This window comes from Merops nubicus, unplaced genomic scaffold, assembly GCF_000691845.1.
Source record: "Merops nubicus isolate BGI_N331 unplaced genomic scaffold, ASM69184v1 Scaffold39479, whole genome shotgun sequence".
Taxonomy (NCBI): domain Eukaryota; kingdom Metazoa; phylum Chordata; class Aves; order Coraciiformes; family Meropidae; genus Merops; species Merops nubicus.
The window spans coordinates 1-12232 of NW_008630924.1; the positions used below are offsets into that span (position 1 = coordinate 1).

The 12232-nt window shown below is 36.8% G+C and overlaps 1 protein-coding gene across 1 annotated transcript; it reads left to right on the top strand.

The window, feature by feature from the left end:
• The first annotated feature begins 680 nt into the window (after positions 1 to 680).
• On the top strand, positions 681 to 11954 carry ACADM (acyl-CoA dehydrogenase, C-4 to C-12 straight chain). Its single transcript, XM_008947437.1, has 11 exons — positions 681 to 777; positions 1564 to 1661; positions 1795 to 1864; positions 4155 to 4255; positions 4342 to 4422; positions 5247 to 5377; positions 6552 to 6660; positions 7494 to 7634; positions 7713 to 7808; positions 8466 to 8714; positions 11883 to 11954. The coding sequence occupies exons 1-11, from the start codon at positions 681 to 683 to the stop codon at positions 11952 to 11954; spliced, it is 1245 nt and encodes a 414-aa protein (XP_008945685.1).
• Positions 11955 to 12232: the final 278 nt, after the last annotated feature.

Genomic DNA, 12232 nt, shown 5'->3' on the forward strand with positions numbered 1-12232 from the left:
TTTATATATATTTGTGGGTTACATAAACTTAAAAAAGCAAAGAAGGCACCTAACAATGAAAAAGAATAAATTTGTGATAAATACTGGGAAGAAGAATAAATTTCAGCTAGTCTGCTGCATATAATAAACACTAAGTGTCCACAGCAGCAGATTATTAAAAGAAAGCAGACAAGAGTCTGGGACAGCATCAAAATATTTTAACAGATATTGGTTAATAAGTAGATTGTTTTTAAAGTCTTGCTAAATCTGCATGTAGGTAAACATTGGATAGATAGAGTATTCACTAGTGGGCAAGAAAATCAAGGTTGACGAGTGCATGTATAAATAACAGAAATGTGTATTGCTATGTTTCAGTGAACAAAAATTTTAATTATGCTTAATTATTTTTAAATAATTGATTGTGCAATACTTAGAAGTGGATACGGCAGTTCACTCAGGCTGTGCTGTTGGACCCTGGGGTTCCTGGTGTAGCTCTCAGCTCATGTGAGCACTGCTTGCAGAGGAACAGAACTTAAGGTAGACAGGAATTCATTTACCACTGTAGTGATTGTGTTGTATTTGATGTGATCCTGTTTCTGAAGTGGGATTCTACTGGGAAGTTGTGCTGTGATCAGGCTAGTAGCTTTAGGAGGCTTGGGCTGGGAAGATCTTACACCTCATGTTCTTTTTCTCATTAGCAAATGCTTCAAAGCATTGCAGGGCATGGATGGAGAACACATTCTACTAAACCCACTCAAAACTTACATATAGGCAAACCTGGAGCTGGCTTTAGCTTTGGTAAGTATTACAGTTTTTGAAAGAAATACAGCAAGTAAGGGCAGATTGCAGAGTTTAAAAGTATAAAATCATATATTGCAGTTCAATGTGAATTTAAAATGAAGGTGTTTATTCTAAATAGCTGTCTAATAGTTTTAAAGAAAAGATTTGAAAGCCAAAATTACTTTCTTCCTCAGGTTGGTCAGGTATGTGTGTCGTGTTTATAAGATTATTTTTTTTTTTTAAACTCTTGATTGTGTTAAGCTTTTTTATTTCTAAAGTGTCTTAGCTTTGAGTAATTATCTCATGTTGCTGTTTACAGTGTTGAAGTAACTAAACGTAGTCATAGTTGAAATTCTTTATAAAGACAAGTTGTAAGGAAATTCATCCTCATCTTGGCATATTATATATATAAAGCAGATTTACTGGGTCAGCAGCTAGATGTTTGAAAGTGAATAACCAGGACCTTTGGATGACATCTGTCTCCTTCTCTTCCTCCATTTAATTAACACAGCATTCTTCTTGTTTCTTTTGGTAATACATTTTATGTTACACAGCCCTCCCTATTCTGTTTTCTATATTTTGTGGATAGCTTCATCAGGAAGTGTATTGTAGGTGTTGGTGAGAGAGCGATGGAGGGTTTGTCCCAGGGGGAAGAGGAAGCTGAGCTATTTTGCTTCCTGGAGAGGCCCAGAAAGTGGTGGTTTGGGTTGTCCTTGGAGTATACTCTTGTTTTCTCTTTTCTCATACTCTGACAAAATTAAAGGTGGTAGAGAATTTGTGACTTTTTTTTTTTTTTAATTATAGAACTTACTGATGAACAGAAGGAGTTTCAAGCTACTGCTCGTAAATTTGCTGTGGAGGAAATTATTCCTGTTGCTGCACAATATGACAGAACTGGAGAGGTAAATCTAACACAGTGCAAGGGAAGAAATAGACTTTTAAGAAATAGACTTTTATCTTAACTGGCATAGAATTTTAAGTGCTGATTGTGATGAATCAGAAAGTGACTTTTTTTTCCCCCCCTGTCTATTTAAGTATCCTTTTCCACTTATAAAACGGGCATGGGAACTTGGGCTTATGAACTCACACATACCAGAAAACTGTGGTAAGTAAAAATTCTTTTTAAACTGTAAAATGAAACAAAGAAAAGGCATTAGATGAGATTTATATATGTCATTATGGATTCTGTATAAAATAAACAGTTGCATACTTGAGTAATCTAAATTTAATCAGTAGGCAGGTTGACACACACAAGTGTTACTAGGTGTGGATGTAATCAGGAGACAAATTAGACAGAATATGTTTTCATAATTTATGACCAGATTTTCCTTTCGTGATTACAGCTGCCTGATGTTCCTTGGTGCACCGCCTCAGCTGATTAGGCAAAGAAATTAGGTCTCATTTTGTTCTAGTCTTTGACACAGGCTGAAACTATTCAGGAGTTTATTCCAGAAGGACAGTTTTTCGGTTTTGATCAGGTGCAGTGCAGCAGTGCTTTGGCAGTGTTTAGATATATGAATAACCCTGAAAAAAAATCTTAGATTATTTTCTTTTTTGCATTTATATTGCCTGAAAAAGAAGTTAGGGAAGTGTCCATAGCAGAGCCTTTTATTAATAATGTAAGAAATGAGGGTAAGGAACAAAGACACAAAAGGAGCACTTGTGAAGACTAGATTTATTCAGTCACAGATTCTAGAAAATTAAAGGCTGGGACTACTGCATTGTATAATCACTTGGTTATTAAATGAAAAATTACAAGTGGCAAACTGGATACTATAGTTTTAGAAGGCCTCCAAGGGAGATCTGGGAAAATACACACTAGTAAGCTTGATGTGCCACGTAAATGAAGAGCAAGTAAGATGAGGTACAGTGAACACAGATAAACAGGACATGCTAGAGAAGGTTTTTGGTAAAAGCCAGTCGTCATGCCTCATAAAATCATTGGAGCTCTCTGAAGCAGCTAATAAGTGTGTGAACAAGGAATGCCTGGTCGATACAGAATGCTTGAACTTCCAAAATTAGTTTCAAAAATCACCAAGTTTCATGATAGAAAAATAGAAATAGCAGCACAGCTTTGCTGGGTCTTGTGCTGTTTGGAATATCTATAAACTGGAAAAGGATGTCAGTACTGAGGCAAAAGAGTTTACTGATAATGCTAAGTTATTCAGTGTAAAGAAGATGAGCGGAGAGCTGCAGAAGGTCATGAGACTGAGTGACTGTTAAAATGGCAAATGCAATTCAAAAGAGGAAAAGTGAAGCAAGTGTGAAGGGAAAGAAGCAATCAAGTTCACAGAGAAATGGCATCTTCTGAACGAGTTCATGCCTCTGAAAAAAAGAGATTTTTTTTAGTTTATAATACATAGTTCTGTGAATGTCAGCAAAATGCTCAGAATTGGTCAAAATAGTGAGATTTAAGGTCAGAAGGGACCTTTGAGGCAAGGAAGCAGAAGGCATAATTATGCTGCTGCCTGAATTCAAATGACACTTGCCTCTTTAATTCATTATGTAGTCAGATCCTTCTATCTCAAAGGAGTATTGTGGAAATGGAAAAGGTTCCTGAAAGGGTGACAGAGAGTATGGAAGATGTATCTTAGGTGTGACATGTTGCTTCTGCGTGAGAGATGACTAAAATGTCGGTGTCATGGAGAGTGTGCAAAGGCATTGATAGTTCACTGTCCCTTTCAATATAACTAGAAGGCATCAAGTTAAATCAGCAGATGGCAGGTTCAGAATAAATGAAAGGAGATGGATCCACACTCGGTGTATAATTAATTTGTGAAACTCATTGTCCCTGGATACGACTGATGCTAAAATTTTAGATAGATTCAAAAAGAGGCTGGTCAAATTCACCTAAGAAATACTTGTCAAGGCTTAGTGTAACAGAGATATCTCTTTGGCTGATGAAGTCATGTGAAGGCTCAGGAAAATATTTTTGAGGAAGTATAGTTGTATTGTTATTGTATTTCTATATACTTTCCAAAGCTTTTGCTTCTGTCAGAAATAGATTACTGAGTTGGTTGTCTGACTCATATGGACAATTGTGGTTTTTTTCCCTAGTGCTGCAGTAGCTCAGGAGCCCTTTCTCTGCCTTCTGAGAAATATTAATTCTCAAACATAAAGTATTCAAAAAATTGGAGGGGTACATTTTTGCCACTTCGTGCAACTTTTCCCACATTAACCACAGAACAACCCTGGAACTGTGATATGTAATTTTCAAATCACCTGTTACTCTTCTGACAAAACTTTATTTAAAAAGCTTGCACGAGAATGTTCAATCAAATATGGTGCATAATCAAATATAGGTGGGGACATATGTGTTTGTTAATTAATTGGTGTAAATCACTAATATGTTATACTTTAAACCCATTTTAATAAATGAAATATTTCAACTGTAGGTGGTCTTGGCCTTGGCAGTTTTGAAGCATGCCTTATTACAGAAGAGTTAGCTTATGGATGTACAGGGGTTCAAACTGCCATTGAAGCAAATTCCCTAGGGGTAAGTTCTGTCTTTTCTTACATCCCTTAAACTACAATCTACCCACTTTAAAAAGGTGGATTCATGGTCTACGTATTTTCTTTCAGCAAATGCCAGTAATCATTGCAGGAAATGAGCATCAGCAGAAGAAATACTTAGGAAGAATGACAGAGGAACCATTGATGTGTGTAAGTATAACTGCTAGACTGCAGAATGTTCCTAAAGCATTTCTTTTTTTTTTCCTTTGCTCTGTTTTTTCTCTTTATTTTTTTCTCCCCCCACAGAAAAACCTGACGTATTCACAACTTCGCCCATTTTGATTTGTAAACAAAACCAGTGGCATTTACTGAAAGTCAGGGAATAGCTAATGAGATACACTCAAGAAGCAAATAGAAGATATTACTTGGAAAATCATCCCCATCCTAAGTCACTTTTTTTGGCAAAATTATTGCCTTTTATTTCCCTTTCAAGAGAGGGTGTAAGCATTTAAGAAATATATGGGGCTTGTATGAGGAGAAACTCAGTTGGGAATTAAATTGTATTTGTGATCTTAAAATAATATAAACAGTACTTGTTACATGGAAAGAAGTAAAGATTCATGTGCAGCACATTAAAATCTGAACAACTAAGCCTCATAAAATTAAGGACACTAAACAAAATATTACTCAGTGCTCCAATTTTCAGATTTTAAAGGTCGTCAACTTTCACATCAGAATTTGTGAAGCCTAAAGAAATAATAACCAAAGTGTTACAGAATGGTTCTGTTTGATTAAAAGACAATTTTATGTATTATGATGGATTTCTAAAGAAAATGAACCCACCCATGTTTGGATTCTTGCTCAGACATCTGTTGTGAGATTTTTTGGGTTGGGTTATTTTGTGTTAGGTTTTTTGATCTAACGTTTTTACCATGCTGTTCACTTAAACCTTTTACAGATCCATTTAATGCACATACTCTGCAATAATTCGTGGTTGCCTAAAGATAGAACCTCAAGATTTTATTTTCTTTTAGGCTTACTGTGTAACAGAGCCTGGAGCAGGCTCTGATGTGGCTGGTATAAAAACAAAGGCTGAGAAGAAGGGAGATGAATATGTTATTAATGGTCAGAAGATGTGGATCACAAACGGTGGGAAAGCAAACTGGTGTGTCAACTGTTAATTGTGTTATATTTTCTGCTACATAATGCAGTGGCTTCCTCCCTCCTCCCTTTGCCTTCCACAGTTGAATTCTTTAAAGATCTGTTATTAATCCCAGTGTTTGTTGTTTCAACACACTGTGCTTTAATGGCTGACCAGTTTATCAGGATGGGATATAAGAATGCAGTCTCAGTGCTGTGCAAAGCCTGAGAAGGAAAATGAGTGATGACATGGCAACTCCTCGCTCAAGAAGGCCTCTCAAATCTTGCTGCTATCAAAACAAAATTAATACTGCTTTTTCTCTGGGACAGCAACAGTATGATTTAACTTAACTGCCTTGTTTTGTAGCTGTGGTGATTGAGATCAGTTGCTTCTAATTCTATTAGAAACACCTCTCACTTCTAGTGAAGGTAGAAACACTGTTGGATTGTGGTGTTACATGATGTTTTCTGAAGGGAAGATATTTTCCAGCTGTCAAAGAATCCAGATATTGCTGTGGTGTCTATGGAGTGTGCTTCACAACATAAGCCTCTTTCATAATGTCTTATATTATAAATATATTGTCTTACGTACACGGTTTTGCAACATACAAATTCTTAATTCAAGTGGAAAAACTTTATACATTTATTCAAAACCTGATTTATTTATTTATTTATTTCCTTGTTCAAGGCAGATCCATCACAGGCAACTTACCAGATACTTTTTGACGTTACTGAACACCATAAATGTGATCTACAACAGTTTAATTTATAAGAGAAATCCTTACTTGTACTTAGAAGAATAAAATTAAGGTCTTTCAAATGAGGTGATAACATTTTGCACTCAAGGATGCATTTCCTAAGCATTCATTTTTAGATCTGTGCTATAAGTAGGTTTCTTTGGTACTGTTCATGAAGCTGATAATATCATGAAGACTTAGAAAACATAGAAAAGTTGAAGAATCTTTGCATGCTGATTTGAAATAATTTTACTACATTTTATGAGATCTCGATTCTTTGAAACTTCCTTTTTCTCACTCCCTTTCAGTTTATATCTGTGAGGAGCAAGAAAAAAGGGTTGTTAACTCACAGACAGGATTAATTATATGGTAGAAAGCACATAAAAACATGTAAATATTATCTAAAAGTTATCCAACTGTTAACTGTGGGGATAAACCACATCCTTCTTTAATTTACACCAGGTATTTTTTGCTGGCTCGTACCAATCCAGATCCAAAAGCCCCTGCAAGCAAAGCCTTTACTGGATTCATTGTGGAAGCAGACAGTCCTGGAATCCAAATTGGAAGAAAGGTGAAGAGTGTATCTCTTGACAAGCCAGGAATTATTGTTCGATTCTAAACCAATAATACAATGAATTACCATTGAAAAGACTGTTATGCAACTGAGCAACTTCATATGCTCATGTATAATGACATTTTCATTTTCATAACATAAAGAAACTATTCTTAAGGCATAATTATAATGTTATTAGTACAGATAAGGGATTATTCAGAATTCTAAATTAAGATGACTTTGAACAGCTCAAAGGAATCTTTGGGAACTACTTTATTGACAAATGCCCATAAATGAGAAGCAATGTGCCTTTAAAGGGTAAGAAGAAAGTTGGACAATTTTAACCATAAATACACACAGAGTGAGCTTTAATTTTAGCTATCTCTGGTTGAGGAAGAGGCCTTGGAGACACTGGTGTTAATTCTCTCTTAAAAAAGCCCAATTTAGTAGTAGACAAAAATGGATGTTGAACATAAGGAAGGGAATGTGAAAACCTGAAAAGTTCATTTATTTACCTGTAGTACACCTGTACTGCCTGCATATTAGATTTTTTAGATTTTCCACTCCCATCCTTTCAAAGCATGTAGCTGAACTAGAGAAAGACAACAAGACTGATTACAGCTACAGATCCAATTTCAGAGGAGAAAGTCAACTGCCCATCTCAAGACAATTTAAGGGCGTGCTGGTCTGCAAGTGCAGAACTAATATTTATCATATATATGGTAATTTTTGGATGAAGTCTTTTTGGGGAAAAAAGCATACTTTATGATTTGAGTAAACTAAAGAATGAAAACATACTGTACTTTTGAACAACCCAGTTTAGTTGCACCTTTATAAATTTTTCGTTTCAGGAAATGAATATGGGTCAACGCTGCTCAGATACAAGAGGTATTGTCTTTGAAGATGTGAGGGTCCCAAAAGAAAATGTGTTAATAGCTGAGGGAGCTGGATTTAAAATCGCCATGGGAGCTTTTGATAAGACTAGACCACCCGTAAGTATGAGAAGTGATTTACTTATAAAATACAGCGTGAATTCCTGATTTTTTTATTCTGTCCTGTGTTCAATTCAGGTAGCAGCTGGTGCTGTTGGATTAGCCAAAAGAGCACTTGACGAAGCTACCAGATACGCTTTGGAGAGAAAAACCTTTGGGAAAGCAATTGTTGAAGTAAGTGCAGGGAGGGGGAAAAGAGGCAATATAAATAAAAGCCGTATTTTCACACCAGATGTACTACTACTGATTTTTCAAGGTTATGCCTTGATTTTTTAGGGTACCTTAATTTTTATATTTTATTTCCGCCATTTTTGGGTTTCCAAGTATGTAGGTCAGCACCATTTAAGTAAACTTACAGCTATGTGATAACTTCAGGAACTTTCTTATAATTTATCAGTGATAGTAGTGAAGGCAGAAAAAAAACTTTGCCCAAAAAGCCTGAAATTCATGTACTATTAGGACATTCTTCAGTTCTTCAGGAAAGAAAAAAACCTCTGAGGTACATGAAACAAAATGCACGGTGTTCACACTAACAGAATACACTGCCAGTCACACTGCTAACCTGTTTTAAAGAACTATGAATAAAAAGCAACGTAAATAACAATCTCATGATTGAAGTGAGGAAGAACCTCATAATTCAGTATTTGATCCCTGTGACTAAGTGGGTTTGAGGATAAAAGACTTAAAAGTGTAGTTGAACATAACAATTATGAGAGCCCGATCCATATTCCGCAGAACTCCTCTAGTACCATTTACTGATTTTGCTGTAAGAGATCATGGTATGAAGAAGATTCTGAGCAGTGTTGACCTGGTCCACGTCATCCCTCACAGCACCAGGCGGTGTCCTTCATGCTTGCTGAGATGGCCATGAAGGTAGAGCTGGCGAGGATGGCCTACCAGCGGGCGGCCTGGGAGGTGGACGCCGGCCGCAGGAACACCTACTACGCCTCCATCGCCAAGGCCTTCGCAGGCGACGTCGCCAACCAAGCGGCCACAGACGCAGTCCAGATTTTTGGAGGAAATGGATTTAATACTGAATATCCCGTAGAAAAACTAATGAGGGATGCTAAAATCTACCAGGTGAGTAAAAGAGAGAATGTGATCTTTATAGTAACATATTTTATATAAAAAAACCCTAATGGCTACTTCTTTCAAATCATGATGTACATATATAAAAAAGTTTTTACAATGAAAAAATAATCCTTCAATTTAAAGAAAAGAGTCCCTCAAATCAGGCAAATTCTTGCACACAGAAGTCATGGCACTGAAGCAACAACTCAACACCCACAAGAGAATTAAATTACGTTCTGGCTTTTTGTTGGTTTTTTTCCTTCCAATATGGTAACTTTGAAATTCTTGGATTATTAATTTTGAAGCTTTTGAACTCTATGAAAAAGACTAGCATAGCAAAAACAGATCAAAATACCAGTGCTTGCTTTGGTGTTCTCTAAGTAGAGATGGTTTATGCTTAATGCTGTCCTTGAAAACCTTCAGTGATGGGAATCCTCTGACCTTCCATATGTATCCTAGACTGCTGCCTGCCGAAAGTTTAGCTTTCCTCTCAGCCTGAACACTAAAGCAGCTTCTTCTTCACACTTTAACTCATAAGCTGTTTGTTTGGGTTTTTTTTGTTTGTTTGGTTGGTTGGTTGGTGTTTTTTTTTTTTTTTTTTTGTTGTGGGGTGGGTGGGTTTTTTTTTTGGGGGGGGGGGGTGTTTTTGTTTGTTTGTTTATAACTTTTTCCCCTTTCTGTTTTCAGCCTTTTTGTAATTAGTTGTTGTGCTCTGAACTTGCTGTTTGAAACACTGGTATCATAAACTGGGTAGAATACTTAGGTTGAGAAATCACCAGTGTTGAGTATCATGGAATGCCTGTCTTGCATGTGTTGTATTAAAAGAAGTGTGACAACATGGTTAGCCTTTTTTAACAACAAAACCTGCACAGTTTTACTCATGTTTATCCCAGTCACCCATAATCCCCATGTTTCTTTCTGCAGTGTTACTGCCAAGAAATTATTCCATGTCATGTGGTAATTCTATTAGCATATACTATGCTACTGTTCTTTATTCAGCAAGACTGTTTTGTGTTCCGTGAAACCAGTAACCTTCACTGACGTTATCTGACGTTAATAGGAACTAGATAAAGCATACCAAAATAGGTACCAAGAAATGCATGCAGACCATGACCTGTGATGTTAGCTTTAACAGCTGTCACTCTTGAGATTCCAGGTAGTTCACATTTCTCTTACAGATGACTTTAAAATGAAAACTCTTACTCTCACTAACCATGTATTCATTCTTCTCTATTTAAGGAAAGACAACCACTGTTTTTGAATCTAAAGATTCTTAGAACTAATTGCACTCCTGTGAGTGAGGAAATGACTGATTAATTGAATATTATTATGATTGGGCCTTTTTCCTGTCAGGTTGCACACTTTTCTAGAGAAAGGGGATGTGAGGGTTAGAAGTTTATTTGAAAGCTGAGATTGATTTTACAGCATCCCAGTTATTTAGATTTTGTATTGCACTGATCCATCATAAATGCATAACTTTTTTTTTAATTATTTAGATGAATCAGATTTAGTATTAAGTTTTTGGTGGTTTTCTGCTGCACTTCATCCCTAGAAGAATTCAGGAAAGGCTTTACAATTATTTTGTCCATGTCTCTTGATAGTATCTTGCACTTCACTGTGCTTTACTGTATTGCTTCCCAGTTCCAGATGGTGTAGGCTTTTGGCCATGTGTTTCATGTACAAAACCTTGGTTCTCCAGCTTGCCTTCCACATACTTGATCTTTTTCAGTATTGCACAATTTTAGTACTGTGTTTTCGGGTAACATTTTTACATGTCCTTACTCTGCTCTAGGTTTGTCTGGCAAGAAATCTAGGCTACACTGGTAGAAACCCTAACTTAGTTTCCCTTCTCAAATTTGGAAAATTTCCCCTCTTGAAACTGGCAGTGACTCTTGAAGCTATTTCCATTGGCTTATAAACAAAAACCTGTCTTCTGGTTACTTAAAAAGGCTGTGGGTTTTGATGTCTTTAAACTTGAGTTCTGTGGCTGTCTGCAGCAGCAAGTAACTCAGCAGAGGAGGAGCAGACTGCAGAGCAGCTGCTGCAGCCCCAGCAGTTACACCTTCATCAGCAGTGTGGGCAGGCTGAGCTTAGAGAAAACTTGTTCGGCCTCTTGGACTGTGTCCCCCAGATGTGCGTGGACTTGTAAGGGTCCAGTCTGGATGGCTCAGGCCATTATGACTTCATGAGGGATTGGTGGGTATTTGGTATATAGAGAAAGCAGAGCTTCCATTTCAATTTGCTCCAAAAAGTGCCTAGTAACAAAACTGCTTTCTATGAACTGGGGTAACATGGGGTAAGCAGCAGCAGTCAATATAATTCACTTTGGGAATGAACAGTTTCTTCTGGACCAAAAAACTCATGTGAATGCAGGTCCTAGTGTCTTTATTTTCAAAAAGCTTTGTAAGGTTCTTGGGAAGATTATTCCTGTAAGTGAATGAGAAAGTGAATTTGCATGAATCTGAGCAGTTTGCCAAACCACGTTCTGGCAGAACTGGGAGCTGAAACACTTAAACCCCTGAACTGTGTTGCCTCAGCCCTTGTGTTACATTGCAGTGTACCTGTGGAGCCTGCAGCCTCCTTACAGCATTAGAGCTTCCTGTATGATTTGTTGTCTATCTTTGACTTTGCTTCCAGCAAATAAATCTGAGGGATGATGCAGTTTCTAGAAGAAAATACATGATTGAAAAACAAAACAAAACAAAACAGTATGGGAGAAAGTACTAGTTAACAAGTAGAAATGGAAATAAATAGATCAAAGAGAACACTTGGTATGACCTTGAAAGGCTAGTCAAAGAAAATATAACACTGTCAGCACAAGTGATTTCCTCCCCCCCACCTATTGTTTTAAATCCTACTTTGTAAAAACTATGTATTTTCTTTCTCAGATAAGAATTCTTCCTCATCTCTCTTCACCTACCATTTATTTTCATGAGAACCTTACATAGTTTAGATAAGAGCACCTGAGAGAACAAGACTGTCTCTCAATATCTTGTATGTGACTTTAGTCCACTTAGCCCACTGTAGTTACCCTGTCACACTGGTATTTTCTGTTTTCTCTGTCGTTCTTCACATCCTAATCCATTCTGTATTAGTTCCATGAAGTTTTAAAAGTGTAGCTCTGTTAAAACCTTTTATAAAACCATCAGCTAACATTACTGCAATTATTCTTTTCAGATTTATGAGGGAACTGCTCAGATTCAAAGGATCATCATAGCTCGTGAACACATTGGCAATTTCAAGGCCTAAAGAAACGTATAACGTGTATCTGGCACTGCTGGCGCATACTGTGCTCTCAAGGAAGAGGATTTTAGTGTATTTCTCAGCTGAATTAAAAAGGCCTGGAGAAAAAAAAAATCCCAGCACTTTCCTTCAAAATCTTTTTCATTCTGTACATTATTAAGCAATATTTCTGTTCTCCCTGCTCAGTCCCTCACTTCATTCCTCACTGACAAAGATGTTATTTTTTGAACGTTCTGAATTCCAAAGTGATTGGTTGTTCAAATAAAAGATGGGCAAGAAGTTAA